This window comes from Apteryx mantelli, chromosome 26 (assembly GCF_036417845.1).
Source record: "Apteryx mantelli isolate bAptMan1 chromosome 26, bAptMan1.hap1, whole genome shotgun sequence".
Classification (NCBI taxonomy): domain Eukaryota; kingdom Metazoa; phylum Chordata; class Aves; order Apterygiformes; family Apterygidae; genus Apteryx; species Apteryx mantelli.
The window spans coordinates 6,566,425-6,582,929 of NC_090003.1; the positions used below are offsets into that span (position 1 = coordinate 6,566,425).

General features: G+C 42.2%; 1 protein-coding gene across 1 annotated transcript; it reads right to left on the minus strand.

The window, feature by feature from the left end:
• Positions 1-144: 144 nt before the first annotated feature.
• Positions 145-16,053, minus strand: MASP2 (MBL associated serine protease 2). The gene is given in 15 exon segments (XM_013940060.2): positions 145-412; positions 414-452; positions 454-590; positions 592-905; positions 2,283-2,325; positions 2,327-2,358; positions 2,832-2,969; positions 3,853-3,931; positions 4,381-4,396; positions 5,088-5,184; positions 5,711-5,858; positions 6,449-6,639; positions 13,590-13,721; positions 13,974-14,151; positions 15,895-16,053. Coding segments are annotated over 15 exon segments (1,971 nt in total).
• Positions 16,054-16,505: the final 452 nt, after the last annotated feature.

Here is a 16,505-nt window from a genome sequence, read left to right on the forward strand (position 1 = left end):
GCATGCTCAAGTGTTGTTGTTTTTAAACAGAACTGTTTGTTAAACTTAATAACAAAGTTTAAGTGCTGGTTTTTAAGTATTTAAATACTCTAGCCCCTAAAGCAATCTCAGTAATAGTGAAGGGTAAAAATTATGAATAGTCTTTTATGAATTATTTGAAGAAATGCCTTCAATCCATGGGATATAACTGGTTACTCTTGTATAGACACCATATTGCCCAGCAACGGCACAGTCTGAACCTCAGGACACAATACCAGCAACGAACCATTAGCTGGAAATTAAGGAAACTAATGGTCCTCCACTGTTGCTGTTACAAGCATCTTTCTTTGCCCCCTCCCTCAACCCCAGCACACAGCATGCTGTTACCAGGAGAGGTTTTCCACCAAGGGATTTATTTGCATATGCATCTGTACGCTTTCTGCTTGATAACTACCAACTCGGTATACAGAAGAGCTCCTTGTCTCAGTTCTTCCCCAACCTGATACAGCTACTAGATTACCTGTTTTCATTTGAAATCTTTCTTCTTTGCCTGGTAAACAAATGGGTGTAATATTCATACTAATTGAGAATTTATGCTGCAGCTTAATCAATCAAGGCAATATCAGTGTTAAAATTGACAAGATCACTTTTATAACCTTCGTGAATAAAAATTTATTTTGCCCAGGCTTGTTCACAGTGAACTGAATGGCTGTCCAAAACCCCCAATTTAATCCTCAAAGCTAAGGCGTTTCTTTGATCAACTACAACAGGAGCAGCTGTTAAAACCCAGTTGTCATACAAAAGCGAACTACCTCCTAATCCTCCATGCTCTGTAATTAACATCACTCGCCAGGGAAATTCTCCAGACTTGGCTCTTGTTCCTCCATATGTACACTCATGCGTTCTACTTTTCCATGTTCTGCAAACTGCAAAACAATAAATGCAGCAATCAGTGTTAAATATTTTAAGATTTGGATACTGAATTACTATGCTTGCATGGATAAAATTAGGTTAATGAGTCTAAATGTAATTCCTAGATTGTTTTGGGAGAGTAAAATTGCTTGCGAATGAATGTTTGATTTAGAGTACAATTTTCATTAGTCAGTATATCATGCAGTCTTTCCAAAAGTTCTGTAATCAAGAGGCACAGTTTTGCTAAGGAATTTGGGCGCTGAGAAGCAAATGCATTTATTCTGAATGTAAATTAGGGTAATTGGAATATAGAGGCATTCTAATCTAAAAGATAAGAGGAACAATTAGGCTTTTAAATTGTGAAATGTTTCTCCCCAAACTCAGTCTTGGATCTTGAGTAATTTTAGAGAGTTACTAATTTAGCCATTCAAGCATTGAAAACAAACAAACAAGAGTCCCCCAAACCAGTATTCTGCAGTAAAGCTATTCAGTGGCTTCCCCTACCCCCCCTCAAATGCTGCTGGAGCGTGGTTCAACTGTCCTGACAGTAACAGTGCCAAACACTTCAAAAGCAGCAAGAATTAGTCATTTATGAAATTGCATTTATCTCTGTACATCTCCAAGAGGGAACTGAAATAAGCTAGATCCAGCTTTTTACTGTTTTCGAGGGGAACTGCTGAGTTTCTGGCAATAATCTCCAACGCTAACAAGAGCGGAGAACCTCAGGTACGACAAGACATCTTTTAAATGGTAAGCAATTTAACAGATAAATACGAGGCCAGTATTAATAATTCTGAGTGCCAAACTATGTGGGTATCATAAAATTTTAGGCTCATCATTTTGTTAGTTGTTCCTCCCTGTTGAAAATGAGTAACAAAAAAGTGGTAATCATCTAATTTTTACAACAAACACTAATGAAGTAGGGTTTTTTTGCTTCAGCAACTTACTTACTTACACATACTAAAAGAAAAAAACAAGAAAAGTGCTATTAAATTTATTACTTAACTCTACATAAATAATGGAAGAGCTAAATTGAATAACTTTGTTAACAGCCCACTATCTGCAGCTCACTGAAGGCTAGTATTTAGGAACAAGCATTACAGAATAGAGCTTAGCATCTTCATTAAAGGAAAAATTCTGAAGTTCCAACATCAGGGGAGTTAAAAGCATTACTTCACAGGAAGCTATTTTCTTCAGTATCTATCTATGTACTAGGTACTACAGTCTGCCTTGTTGCCTCTGTAACAAAGCATGACCATGTATCAGCGTCAGTCGGTACTAGCTGAGAGTTTGATAAAAGATGTTGCAGTACTTTTAGCCTGATAGCAACTCCCTAGTAACTGCTAATTCAAACTCTTTTTTTTTTTTTTTTAAATAAATTTATGCATTACCTGGTTCACAGACAGGAAGTGTTAGTTCTCCTTTGGAGTTTTTTCCAGTATCCATCAGCATTGCATTGATATTTACCTGCATCTCACAGAGACGACAAAAATGAGAACAAATGAATAGAACAGTTAAAGGAAAAGTGGCCATGGTACACAGAGTCTGACAGTGCGTGGAGGATCATCGTATTTTAGGTCTCCTTTGAGTTTAGTGCAGAACCATGAAAAGGTGGCTCTGCATCACTTACTTACCTCCTTTTTGGCTTTCACTACCACATAAGCAAGTATCTAATGCCACTAAACTGGAAAATAATAAAAATGCAAGAGTGTTAAGCTCCCAAATGTTACTGTATAAAATATGCCTCAGGTGTATTTTGGTATGTCCTTCAAAGTGCAAACAATACTCCCCAAACCTAATAGCCTTTGTAGTATGTTTCAGAAAGAAGTTCTGTTGACCTTATAGGCATGTCTATATTAAAGGCTGGGGTGTTCGCTCTTTGTGCCAGCAGAATAACCAGGATCATCACAGAACTTCATAATTTGATGTGCAAGACTAACCGTTATTATTAGACTTCAGGGTGTAGAAGGGGGCCTTGCACTGATACTGCAATTCAGCGTTGTAGGTGGTCTTCTGAGGCCCTGTGATGTACATAATGGTACCGCTGTCTATGTCCTCAGGCTGACCACAGTCGACCACTCATCTGAAAAGGAGAGTAACAAAAAAGTGGTTATTTAATTTTTAAAATGAACACTTTATAATGAAGTGGGGTTGTTTTGTTTTTTTTTGCTTCAGCAACTTACAAGTACTAAAAGAAAATCCAAAAAAAGTGCTAGTCAATCTGTTAAGTAAGAAATTTAATAAATCCTTTGCTCTAGGAATGGTTTCTTCACAGAAAATCTGCACTCCAATCCACTAGATTTAGCTGTAACTGCAAGTGTCATACTGCACACAACATACACAGGAAACTGATACATACATTGAGGAATACAAATTAATCTAGAAGTTACTTTAGAAGCGCAGAACTCGAAATTTCTAAGGTATAGCATGATTATGCCCAAATGTTCTGAAATCTGAGTCCAGGGAAAGATTGCAGGGCTCCAACAGTAGCTGGCTGAGACTAGTCGCGTGCCAGCTGGCAGGGACACGCTCCCCCCTTCCAAAGGCTGTTACAGCCTGCGGTGCCACAGGGGCCCTGCAAGGCTAAGACCTTTTAAAGTAAAGATAAATTGTACCAGTACTCTGTGGGTACAGGTACATTTGTTCTTCTCCTATGATGATGCTTTTGCTATTTATATGAAACTGTTACAGGATTGTACGGTATTTCAAAGGCCCCTAAGATTTTTTTTTCTTTTTAAACAACCATCAGTGCTTTTTAAGGTTTTTAAAGAATGGCAGAAATTAAAACATCTTCTAAATTATAAATACAAAGTGTGCTTTGACAAGAAGGGACAGTTACCATGCAGAAAAGAAGACATTTCTCATACTGTCACTTCTATCACTGCCTTTATAAGACTAATACTTTATATATAAATAATTACACAGAGATTTTCCTATTTGCAAATATTAGCATTGACTTACTAATACACTTTGCCATTGCTTTGCTCCAAGAAGCATCCTGTTGATATTCTGCTTTAAAAGACTTCACAACTTCTTTGTTCTCCAAGAAGCATGCATAGGAGTAAAAGGTAAAATTAATTTCACAACAAATAACAGGGTTAATTACAGAAAAAAAGGGTCAGTTACACATTCATTTTCTTACCAACATGGGAAAAATGCAGTAACTAGATTTTTATTTGCTCAAAATGTCTTTAATAGATGCACTGCTTTGTTGCACTACTTCCAGAGTGGGAGAAGGTAAATGGTTCTTCTGCCACCATCATAACATTTTAAATGTGGGTTCTAGTAAAGCTTTTCTTGCCCACAGTCAGTGGATGGCTGCAAAAGCGAGGGCCAGATAACCTTTCCTGAAAGCAAAGACTAATATGCACTTGCTTGGGTAGCAGTTCCACCACTTATGCCTGCCTCATCCCCAGCAAAGATGGCACAGAGCGATGGTCAGAGCATTTCAAGGAGCAAAACACAGAACACAGCCTGCACTGTATCGACTTCCATACACACATACCTTTCATACCATCTCCTGTCGAATACTAACCCTCACGTCTGGTTGGTTGTTCTGGGTTTCTACATAAACAGCCAATGTGTGTAACTGTCAAATCAGACAGATTAGAGAATAATTGCGGTAGATAAAATTAGGAGAGCACAATTCAGTTGTGAATAGCGTGCTTTTATATTGCTTGTTAAGTTTGTGTCCCTTTTAAAACACAAAGACCTAACCGTGATCTCAAAATTTTGCTGTAAACACACACAGCCCAGATTATCTTCCAAAACGGCTTCCTGAGAAGCAGAATGCTATTAAGAACTGAATGTGAAATGCTCATTCAGCAGAAATGACCGAGTATTCTAGTTTTAAATTCCCTGGAGGGATGCAGTAACAAATGAAAGAACATTAAAAATTCTCGCTACACTGATCTTGTGAAACACTAAAATCTTTTGTAAAATTATTCTTTTCTTCCAACATAATTACAGGCAAATCTCTAAGCAGCAGTGTTCAGAGAGCATCGGCAGTGGCATACATACACAGAAACATAATTCTCTGGAGAGGATATCAAAGAAAGGACAACTGCTCGCAAATTCAGTGTACTGAATATGCCTCATAATTATAGTATGTGAGCAACACCAATTGATAATAGGAAATGGCACCTCCGTGTTTAGTCCCTGAGAAATTAAGCCCAATAAGGCTGAGGGTCACCTACTTCAAGTAGCAGGACAAGTGGCCGCTCAGAATGTACTGTGCTTGCACCGATGCGATGCGACCATGCGGTGGTGCTTCAGGACTGGGGCAAGCAAAAGCTGCAGCAGATCAAAAAACAGAAAAGTCCCCTTGACAGTGATTTCATTATTTACTGCTAAATGCTCTTATGAAAAAAACACCCTCTCTCTGCCTTGTTTCACTCGCACAGACACCAATCTACAGTTACTGAGAATAAGAGGAAAAACTGTGAACTGACTGTGTTGCTCTCACATCAAAGGTGTGCAGCTACCTGCAAACAGCTCAAGTTACGTGGACAGGATGAGCCCAGTAGATCTGTTGCCTAAACACACACCTCGAAACTCTTACCAACGCAAAGGCAACTTGTTCCCTAAAATACAATCTCTGCCTGAACTAGAGGTGACCTGTAAGATCAGCTCTTATTCTGGAACTCTGTTAAAACTCTGCTTAGGTAAACTACTTCATAGCTACATTGCTTAGTAGGTACGCTACTGAAAACTAGGTATGAAACTGCTGCTTATCTATTAGGTTGCTATTCAGACCTTTCCATAATGAAGTCCTGGGAATAGTCTGGACCCGAGAACTAAAAAGAGGCCTCCTACCTACCTGTTGCTGTGTATTTCATCTTCCATCCAGTGCGTGCTCCTGAGATATCAGTTATAAAAGTAGTATTTACAACACTGTTGTGTGTCTCAATTTCTGCAGGCAAAGTCTTTCCACAGAATGGGCCAAACTGCTTTTTGGGCATTTTAATCTGAAAAGAATGAGACAAGTCAAATAAACTTTTTTTTTTTACTTCTTCCCTCTTTAGGCTTATGGAAGAACATACCAATTTTAATACAATGCCTCTTCCTCAGTAAGTAGCTGAACTTGAATGGTCCCTTCTTCCAAAGCATACAGAAGAAAGGATGGTGGTTAAAATGATGGCTCATCACTCACAGAGCACCTTTTATCCACGCATCCTAAGTGCTTTGGAATTCCTGAGAAGTGAGCATTGGGTCCGTTTTATAGATAAGAAAACTGAATCCAAAAGATTTAACTGGTGCTCTTGGCATCACTGGTCTGTGAGGCTGGAATAAAACTTTGAAATCTTCCAAGTCATCACACACACGTGTACTCGTCTTTGTGTTTTTGGTGAATTTCCCAAAGGAGGAAGGCAGTGAAAGAATAAAACAACAAAACTTCTGAGGGGATGAGGGGAAGAAGAAATGAATGAGGAGAGATACAGGGAGATAAATCTGTAAACGAGTGGGGCGAGACACAGTCTGAGAAAGATGCAGTAAAAGAACAAACTGGGCCTGTCTCGCAAAGGCTGTGATGAAAGGCAATAAAACCTCAGCTTACCTTAAGGACGTCGTAGGGGCACAACACTTCTGGGTGTGTTTCCATATTAAAGGTCTCCACAAATTCCAACGTGATCAGGAAGCCATCTTCCACCTGGATACTGCACGAGCCGAATGGGGGATAAGGTTTCGGATAGTCAGGGCTGGTGGCTTCTCCAGTTCTTTTAGTAAAAACCTGATTCTGACATTGGGCTAGAAGAAAAAACAACAGAAAATGATCATAGCTGCATTAACTCTGTCCAGCTGTATTGGGTAAAGGTAGTGGATCTTTTTCTACACTGATCTATCCCTTAAAGGACGTTTTGGAGCCACAGATTAAACCCCTACAGAAAGTCTCACACATTTCACCAGCAGGTGTTTGTCGCTGTTGAGAAAGTTGCCCTGTCTCTGTTGTGGATTAGGGCACCAGCATTACCCAACACCTACCTACGTTCCTACCTCAGAAGCGGTGCAGCGAAGGACAGGGGGGAAGAGCACCATCTTAACAGTCACAGGACTAGAGGTCAGAAATAAGTGTGTCTGGAAGCCATCAGAAATGTTCTGAGGTGTTAAATTTGCAGCTTGTCTGCTGTACCAGAGTGTGCAGAGTGCTAGGATAGCTATCAGCTTCTCAATTCCAGAAGCCCCTGAATGCAGCTCTCTTCTTTTAATGCTTTCCTTGCCAGACATTTAGAATGTAATTGTATTCTCTGAGCAAAACCAGCTGTGCCTCTTGCCGACACAATTGGAGCCACAAATGCTCCCTGCTGAAGAGAAGCAAGAAGGAACAGCCACAAGTGCCCTGAGGATCTCTGCCTGTTGACAGCATCTGATCGCTGTGAAGTGGTGCTTTGATCAGCTGGGAACAAAGGCTTTATAATGTGCTGCAAAAGCTGTATGAGCAATCCTTTAATTGATGGGGAATGCTGGACTGGCTGATAACACTGGCATATTTTTGCACCACTGTGATGCTAAATTAATTGCAAGAGGGAAATTGTTTGACTTTGAATTGTATCCTCAAACATACCATGCTAACCTCCATCAACAAAAATGCCATTATAGAGTCATTAATTACAGATTATCATCTAAAATAGACCATAGGGTTTAAGGCTGTCATACTAATGGAAAGGGACTGAGTTGTGAAAGATAAAATGAACATTACTGCCCCTTAGCTAACCCGTGGATTTTGTTATCCAAGATTCTAAGCTTTTACTTCAGAGAATGAAACCTGTTTCCATCCTACCCCTATGCAACAGACCTCCCTGCTGGAAGGATTCAGATATGATCATTTCCTTGGAAAGGAAAGGGAAAAGGGGAAAAGGGATCATCCTTCTGTTTTATGTTTGGATGGCTCTTAGCACAACTAGAGTAATACAACACAAATAATGATGCATTTGGGTGCCCTGTGTGTTTCTTTTAGCACATGCTACATTTTTAAAACAATCTTTCTCTGTCCATCTTCCCACGCAGCTATGAGCAATTGCTTTTATTTGACATAAACCTATCCATCATCACAGTGACTGACATATAAGCCACATCTGCTGGTGCTCTATTCTGAATTCATTGTCTTAGGTTTTCATCCAAACATAGCTAACAAAGATACAGATTAAAACAGTTAATACATACATATAAAGCCTATCCTGTGAAACCAAACACTCTCCTGATTTTTAAATCCTGTTTGAAATGCCCTTCTTGCTCCAAAAAAAGCAGAGAAAGCTTCACTAATTCACCTGGAGGTTCTGACTGCCTAATCTAGCTTAATAGCACACTGCTTTGCACCGGCAAAAATCAGTTGAGTTACAATGGAAATTAAATCTTTTCCTTTCGTGCTATACTTGTAGAATATTACCAGTGAGTGGGTTTTTTCCTTAATTGCTTTTACCTCATCCTTCCCAGCTAAATGCATGTTCCTTTAATTCCAGACTGTGCCTCAAAGCACAGTAGCTTTTGATGGCTATGTAAGAATAAAGCATGTTTTTCAGTACCGTCTCCTGAGCTGCCGCAGGTGCTGCTTACAATACTGCCACTGACGCACCGAGTTCACTGCCTCTTCACAGGCTTTGTGACCCCACTCAAATGCTGCCTTCCCTCTACTGCAAGGCCAGGCTAAGAAACACCCCAAAACCTACTCGATATGGAGCTTTACATGTTTGTGAGCCCCAAACTGCTAACTGAAAAAAAAAAAAAAAAAGTTTCTCTGTTTCTCTTTTAAAAATTGAAATTTCCTCACATAGCTAATATCTGTCCCTGTTCCACAGCCCTGCAGGAGTAGTCTGGAGGCAATTACAGGAAAAGATAGGAATGAAAATATAAAATCCTTGGGTGTGGGATAAAGACGCGTCATGAAGTCTCACCCTAAACATACAAGCCACAATTTAATGAGCGCTGCATTTACACCCTTAACTCCCTACTGAAATCATTAGGAAGTTAAAATCTCAAATTTTCTGTTAGTTCTGCATCAGAATCCTTCCTTACTACCTACCAAGCAGTTTTTCCCAGGGCACAGATCTACTGTGTACATAAGGGATACTCAGGCAGGTAAGCTTAAATGCTGTTACAGTAAACTCAGAGCTAGAAGGCAACATCACCTTGGCTTCTATTCATTATACCCTACCGTAATTATCACGCTAGCTTCTTTTTGAACAGTATGTTTAAAGGAATTTCATTAGATGACAGTTCAGGATAAAACCATGTAAGAGAGAAATCATGGAGAAGAGGCCACTGCGTGGGAACGCATATGCACACAAAAAAATATATTTAAGTATGCAGAGACAAAAAAACACTACATATAACCTACCACTATAGTTTCCAAAGGATGTTTACTTTCTCTAATAAAAGGGCAAAGAGACACATAATGAGATCTAAGGCCAAAAAATACAAATCTGATACAAAGGATTGAGAAATAGCATATAATTAATCTGTGCAACTTGCTGCCATATGAAATGTAAGATTTTATGCTTAATTTATACATATACATTTATGTAACATATAGCTTAGTGCCATAAATTCACCGTAAGCTAGGTGAGATATAGACAACACAGGATATCTTGCACAGTATTTATGCTTCTACAAGGGAGTACACTTTAAAAATCGCTTACTGAATTATGTCTTCCACTGAAGCGTAAGATGCTGACCAGTGTCAAAGGCAGGACATCAGACTCAAGGGATCCTCAGCCGGATCCATTCTGGCAATGCCCGTATTCCAGAATCGCTCCAAATTGCCTTCTTAGAGCAGAGACCAGGTGTTAGGGAGAAGTTCTACAGGACAGTGATCACCTACCCGGTGTTTACGTAGCAGCAGATACCACCATGCCTTTGTACATAGCTGGGAGCCCTATACATTCTCATAGTACAAATAATAAGAACAGTGCACCGTTAAGATTCTATTTCAAAAAACAGGCCTTCACCTTGTTTTGAAGAACTAAAGAAGGGGAAAGATAGAGACTAATAGCTCTTCATGCTTCATTACACCTGGCTCCTTTAAACTCAGTTTCGTAATTTTGATGGGAGATTTTTACAACGCAGTTTGGAAGAATATGAGTCATCACCAATAAACTCTCTTGACTTGTATTCACAGGAGCAGCAAAAACCAGCTGACCCAACAGAAGAAGATACTCTGTGCTAGACTCAGGGGATTTTGCAGCTTGAAGATGAAATGGCTTATATTGGGCCCTACTTTTCTCCTTAATATCTCCTGGATGTGGCCGTAGAGAGTTCCCTTTGTCAGGGCAGTATTTTTTTCCATAGGTCTGCAAGCAAGAAAGTCATAAACTAGCCAGCACAAAAAGGATTAAATAATTTCCAACATCTCCCAGCAGTAATACTGTCCCCAGACTTCTCAGTCCAGGCTTTAGAGCTGCCCAGAGAGTGCTCAATTACGCTTAGGCCATATTTTTATTATAATCATAGTAAGCTGTTTGCCAGAGACTTGAACTCTGAAAAATGACCCCCTCAAAACTTGCAAGCCCACTGTCACTGGCTCATTAGGTCTCTAATGAAAGGTGGGTCACAAATCATATCACTCAGTCATGACAAAGTCTCAAGCTGCTTTGATCACAGATCTACTGTGACCAAGAAGCAGCTTCCGAACAAGATTAAATACAGCAGGATTGAGTCTCAATAATCACCTGCACAGCCACCTCATCCCCAAATCAGTTCTCTGCAGCCTCTACCTTCTATGGGTCTTACTAAGCATCTCCCCCAGTAAGTCGAGGCAGTGATGTTACCTTTCATTTCGCAGACAGATGCTCAAAGCAGAGGTATCAAGTGACTTGCCCAAGGTCACACAAGAAGCTTGCAAATAGAGTGACCTGAAGCGAGTCAAATGCCTCACCAACAAGATTCTCCTTGCCTCCCACGTTCACTCGGAGAAATGCTCCCCCCATTTACTCCAGGCACTGAAGAGCAGAGATGGGGTTGGAAAAATGAAGCTTCATAAATGACAATTAAAGCAACTCCTGTTAAATTGCAGAAATAAAGAGATGCACACTGACTAATGATCCTTAATCCCTTGAGCTTTTTAAACAAAGCCTGGTTTATAGTAGTTCACCTACAGCTGCTCAGCTCTGTCTTGTTAACCTCTTACTTGCAATTATCATCCCATTACCTCCACAGAGTCTGGGAGCTCTAGTCACTGACAAGTACCGAGCTTGGTGCTCTCCCAGCACACTGCAAGACGATCCGTGCCCCAAAGAGGGCACAGTCTAAAGGGATAGCAGATGGATACAGATGTGGAGCAGGGAGAGGCACTGAGGGATTGAGACAGCACCAATCAGTGCCACAAGCAGCTGCGCTGAAGAACAGCATTCCTTGTGCTATGTCTATTTTGGGGAGGACACTGTTGCTTTCCTTCTTATGAAAGAGAGACACCAGTCCTCTCCTAAGCTGCTTTTCTGATATTTGCATGACTTTACAGAACCCTGACAACTGTGAGGCTTTGCTCACCACAATGAATTTTAGCAATAACGCTAGGTTCCCAAAGGGAGATATGGCCAGAGCCACAAAAGTAGAATTCAGAAAAAAATTCAAACTTTTCCCAAGAGGGAACAGGCTCTGAATATAAATAGGTTCAATATACAAATTTGGGGGCAGACAAGAACTTATCTAAAAGGAATATGGAGGGAACAAATGTGTGGTTCATGCCGTGTTGTAGTTTGAGCACTCCTGAACAGTCAAGCAACAAGAGCTGGACCATAAGTGCAAGAGGCTTTAGGTAGCTGTGATGCCCAGGGGCCTCTCACAATGGCTTCTCTCTTATCAGCCTCTGCCTTATCTACATTCTTCTTTCCCTAGTGACACAGGAGAAATGCAAGGAAATGAACGCCCCAGAGGATGCCATCAGCTTTCAACAAGAAACGGCCTCTTTATTGTCTCCAGGAGGCAGGTCTGAAAGGCAAGAAACCTGAAGACATACAAGTCACGGAGCAAGTGGAGACTGGCCTCTGGAGGACTGTGACAGACAGCTACTGGCAGGACAGGAGGGAGGGCAAACCAGCTCTTCCCAGCACATGTTTCCACCTCTGCCAAAGTGAGGAGAAGCATAATTATCTCACGCTGGAAAATAAAGAAGAAAAAAGAAGCCTGTCAATGTCAGTCTGCTCATACAGGAGCCAAAATTCAAAGGGGCAGCTTTTGACCTCATCTCATGAAGGCGATTCACAGAGAACTTCACTTTGCTCAGCCCAGGGGCTGCAAAGGCTTCAGCGCTTGTATCTGAAGGCCTTTGAAATGTGAGCAAGTTCCAGCACATCAGCTGCACCACAGTAATTCCCTGTGTGCATGCCTCCACCCCTCGGTAAGGCAGGGTAGCCTAACCCTTCGTTATTGCTGATAAGCTCCTTCCACAAGCCTCGCGTGCACCACAGAGGGGGGCACAAGCATACACAAACGGACCGCAAATGCAGAGCGGCTAGTTCACAGCTACTCATTCGCACCTCTGCATTAAGACCTTTATAGCCTACATAAACTCATATACTCCTTCTGCTAAAAGCCATCACTTTAGGAAGGGGAGGCTGAACAATGAATAGGCCTGTTCTAATATACTGGAGATGCAAACAATTTCAATCCTGAATCAGACCCAGACAGCCAAGGCTGGAGAGGGTTTATAATGGCTGGAGCTGGGAAGCTGAATGCCAAGGTGGCCTCCAGCAGTAGAAACAACATCCAATTCTGCGTTTTGGCACTGGGGAGCTCAAAGAAACAGTGTTCCTACCTATGACAATATTTAGTGAGCAGTATGTGAGCTGGCTCTTTCCAGACAGGATTCAACTCCAGGTGGGCAGAGCTGTACTCACCAAGGATGAATCTGACACCACGTGTCTGCACACGTTTCACTGCAGACAAAGTGAATCCTGAGGTGTCGATCACTGCACTGATTCAGACAGACACTTGCTGCCTGCCAACAGATAAGCTTTCTTTCCCCAGCTGTGCACAGAGCAGCGGAGCCAGGCAGAAACCATCTAGGTAAACTTCACGCTGTATGCCCTACCGAACAAGAGATCTGTGCCTGGCCTTGTCTCCCACTTAATGAGCGGATGATTGTATCTGGTGTCAGCGATATGGGGATTGTATTGCTTCTCAGTCTGTGTTCCCCTGGGAAAAATAAGCAAACTCTTTCTCCATTTGACTTGGCAACTTGATTGTTAGTCTTTCCAACACATCTACTAACTCAGGTCCAGAATACTCAGGATCTCAGTACTCAGAAAGTATGTTATATTCAGTGCTGCCAGGGCTGGCTGCACTGGCAGCCCTGAAGCTTGGAAGCATCTGGACTGGGCAGTAGAAGACAAGTTTCTTGCTTCTCCATTCAACCTCTCTAAAGCCCAACACAGATGGATGTTGCCTAAGGAGTAACCAAAACCAATTACCTTCACACCCTGCCAACCACTGGCTTCTGTTCTGGACCTGCCACCCACCAATGCACCATTTTATTGCAACATACAGCATCCTGAAGAGCAGCAATCAGCCCCAAACCACTGCAAACCAGAGCTTCTGCTCACAGCCCTGACTAGCCCTCTGCACCTCCTTCCAACTGCACCAGGCCCACAAGGGCTGTTAAAAGCAACAACAAAAAAAAGGAGCCTCGATCTTGACCCTACCGTCTGGGCTGGATTTAAGCGGGTGTTGCAGGTAGGAAAGCATCTCTTAGTCCAGCAGAGGCTCACCTGTGCATGTCCTTTTGTTTGTATGCAGTGTGTAGCCAATACGGCAGCTGCAGTAGTAGCCCCCCAGGTAGTTGTGACAGTGATGATTGCAGAGGGGTTCACCATCAAACAGGTGTTTGCACTCATCGATATCTAACAAGTGAAGCATAGCAGTGTTTGTTAGGCAACTAACACCCTTTAACAACACTGTGTCTTGGTCTGAGCCACTATGTTTATTGTGAGTTTGGTTTGTTTGCTTTTGGTGGCTGTGTCATTTTTCTCTCCATACAAGGAGGCTGCCTTCTCTCACCCAACACCAGCAGCCAGACTTGTGAGAGCTCACGGAAGCACCAACCCCACCGTAGCTGGGGCTCTTCCACCTACAAAGAGGGGTTGGTCTCTTACCTTCAGCAGCATAAAAGGCCTCAAAGCCTGTGAAGGGCTTCTCATTGGAGTAATCGGACCGAAACGTCACCATGAGGGTGTTGTCAACGGAGACATATGTCTTGTTGCCTGGTGCCTCCTCAGTGTCTGTACTCTCCTTTCCACACAGCATAACCAAGGTCTTCCCACCAGAGCTCAGCTGCAAAACAGACAGACAAACCTATCAGGTCACCATGGGGCTTTGCTCTCCCTGACCTCTGCCATGGCTGCCATGCAAGGGGAAGAAATTCTTGCTCTATTTGTGGCCAGTGCTCCACAAGATCCCTCGTGGGCAAATGGCAAAGGAGGTCTGACCATGTTTGTCTACCCTGCTCAAGGTAAGGAGCTGTATGCATGAGGCAACAGCATGCAAACAGAAAGAAGTTTGAAAGGCAAACTGAAGTAAGTGCAGTAAGTCCTGACAGACTTTCCCTCCTGTACCTCTGTCCCATTGTGCTGACACACCAGAAATAAACCTTTTTTCTATGTCGCTCTGGAAAGCATGTGTTTGTCAGTGTGTGAAAGGAAGCTCAGAATACTTCTAGACTTGGATGCTCTCAAAAGCGGCTTTTGGAAGTCCATCCAGATCCAGTGACACATAAAAGAGGACTTCCCCTGTCCTCTGTGATTTAAGCCCACAATTTTGTCTCCCTTCTTCCTTTCAGAGGCCCCACAAAGCTGTGAGGCCAGTCTGGGCTATCAGCACTGTGTTTTGTTTACTGTACATTTTGCTCTTGTTAACTTTGTACTTTCAAAGACAGTCAGATCGTGGTGTGTAGGAGACTTGACAGAGGCTAAAGCCAGAGACAAATGGGATAAAAAGGTTTCATGCAGTAACAGCTTCAAACGTATAATAAAGGACTTTTTAAACTAGTGACTCGCGTGCTCTATGATTCACTTATTCCAGCTCCTGCCCTTCATTTATCTTATATTATTTTAGTACAAGATAAATGTTCTGATACATGGGATTCATGTTGTCCATGGTAGTGATAAAATTGCGCGTACAACACATCCACCAGGAACAAGTACTCTGATCTGCCCAAAGAAAACGAGATGAAGAACAACACAGATTTGGGGGAACACGAGCATCTTGCCCCTGTAAAACCACAGAAGTAAGATCTTCTTAGAGGGGAACAAAGCTGCCTGATCTGGTTCTATCAGGTTCAAAAGTACTGCTGATGCAGTGGTTTTTGCATGCTCTCTGTGTACACAGCTGCCCCTTCAGTGTATGTCAGGCCTGTCTAAACCACAAAATAAGTGGAGAGGTAGCATGGCCTTAAATTATCAAGTTGCCTAGGCTAGAGCACATGCTAGTACGTGGAGTACAAACCTTTCAGGGACACTGCTAATCACCCAAACATTTCCAAATGCCAGTATCTTTTTTTCTTTTCCTGCCAGTGTTCCTCACATTAGCTAACAAAAGCATGATAGCAAGTGTTGCAAGTGCACCTTTCGACAAGCTGAGTATCTTGTTTAGACTATCACTTACACATTTACGGTCTCCCATTATGCTCTGTGTACATCACTACATGCTAGTCTAAACCACACACTGTAACTATCAAAATGAAGCTCTTGAAGAAAGGCTGCTGAGTGAAGTATTCCCAAATATTATTTTGGGCAAAATTTCAATCTTTTTCCTTCATGAGACAGGAACACCAGAATTTTCCCAACATGAAAAACTTAAGTTTCAGATGTTCCAACATGACAATCAGTTCTATCTCTTGGTGCCATGGGCCTCAGTAAACACATCCTTTATAAATCAACTGAGCCTGAACTTTACTAGCAGACTGAAACCTACAGCTTACAACAGTTATGTTGGTCCTGCACGTGCCCAGGATCATATACACACAGTTTTAAAGAACTTAACCTGTCACATACACACACCCCTCCTGTATACACATACCTTCACATAATCATATTCACACAGGTAGGACAGCTCCAAGTTGAAGTGAGTGAAGTAGATGCGGACAGAATATCCCCTGGGGACAGTAATATTCCAGATTCTTTCCTTGTTGTTTGGGTAGACGTTGGGGAAGTCAGGGGATGTGATCCTCCCGTACATTTTCTGCAGCACAATGCTGCTGCTTACTCCACTGCAAAGGGCAGCTAGCAAGAGGAACAGCCTGCCTCAAAGGAACAGAGAGTAACAGAGAAAGGGTGAGTGTCAACTCAGATCACACCCCAACAGACACACCTCCAAGTCTGAAATCACAGAGATCTCAGTGCTGGTTGAAATCTTTGTGCCCGGACACCTTTCTCACTTGACAATGGAATAAATCAGGAGGTATAAAAGAGTCATACTGTAGGGAAAGCTAGAAAAGGTAAGAATCGCACTGCCTCCTGAGGCCTGCACAAAGCCAGGTTGCCAGAGGACCTGGGGAGGTCCCTGTGACTGCACTCACCTCATACTGTTGCTGTCCTGCCTGAGTCTGCTCTGAGCCCTGGGGCAGGAATCTCTTCTAACCTATTTGCATTTGGGGGTGGATATATTGTGTGTGCTCTGCTGCGTTTGTC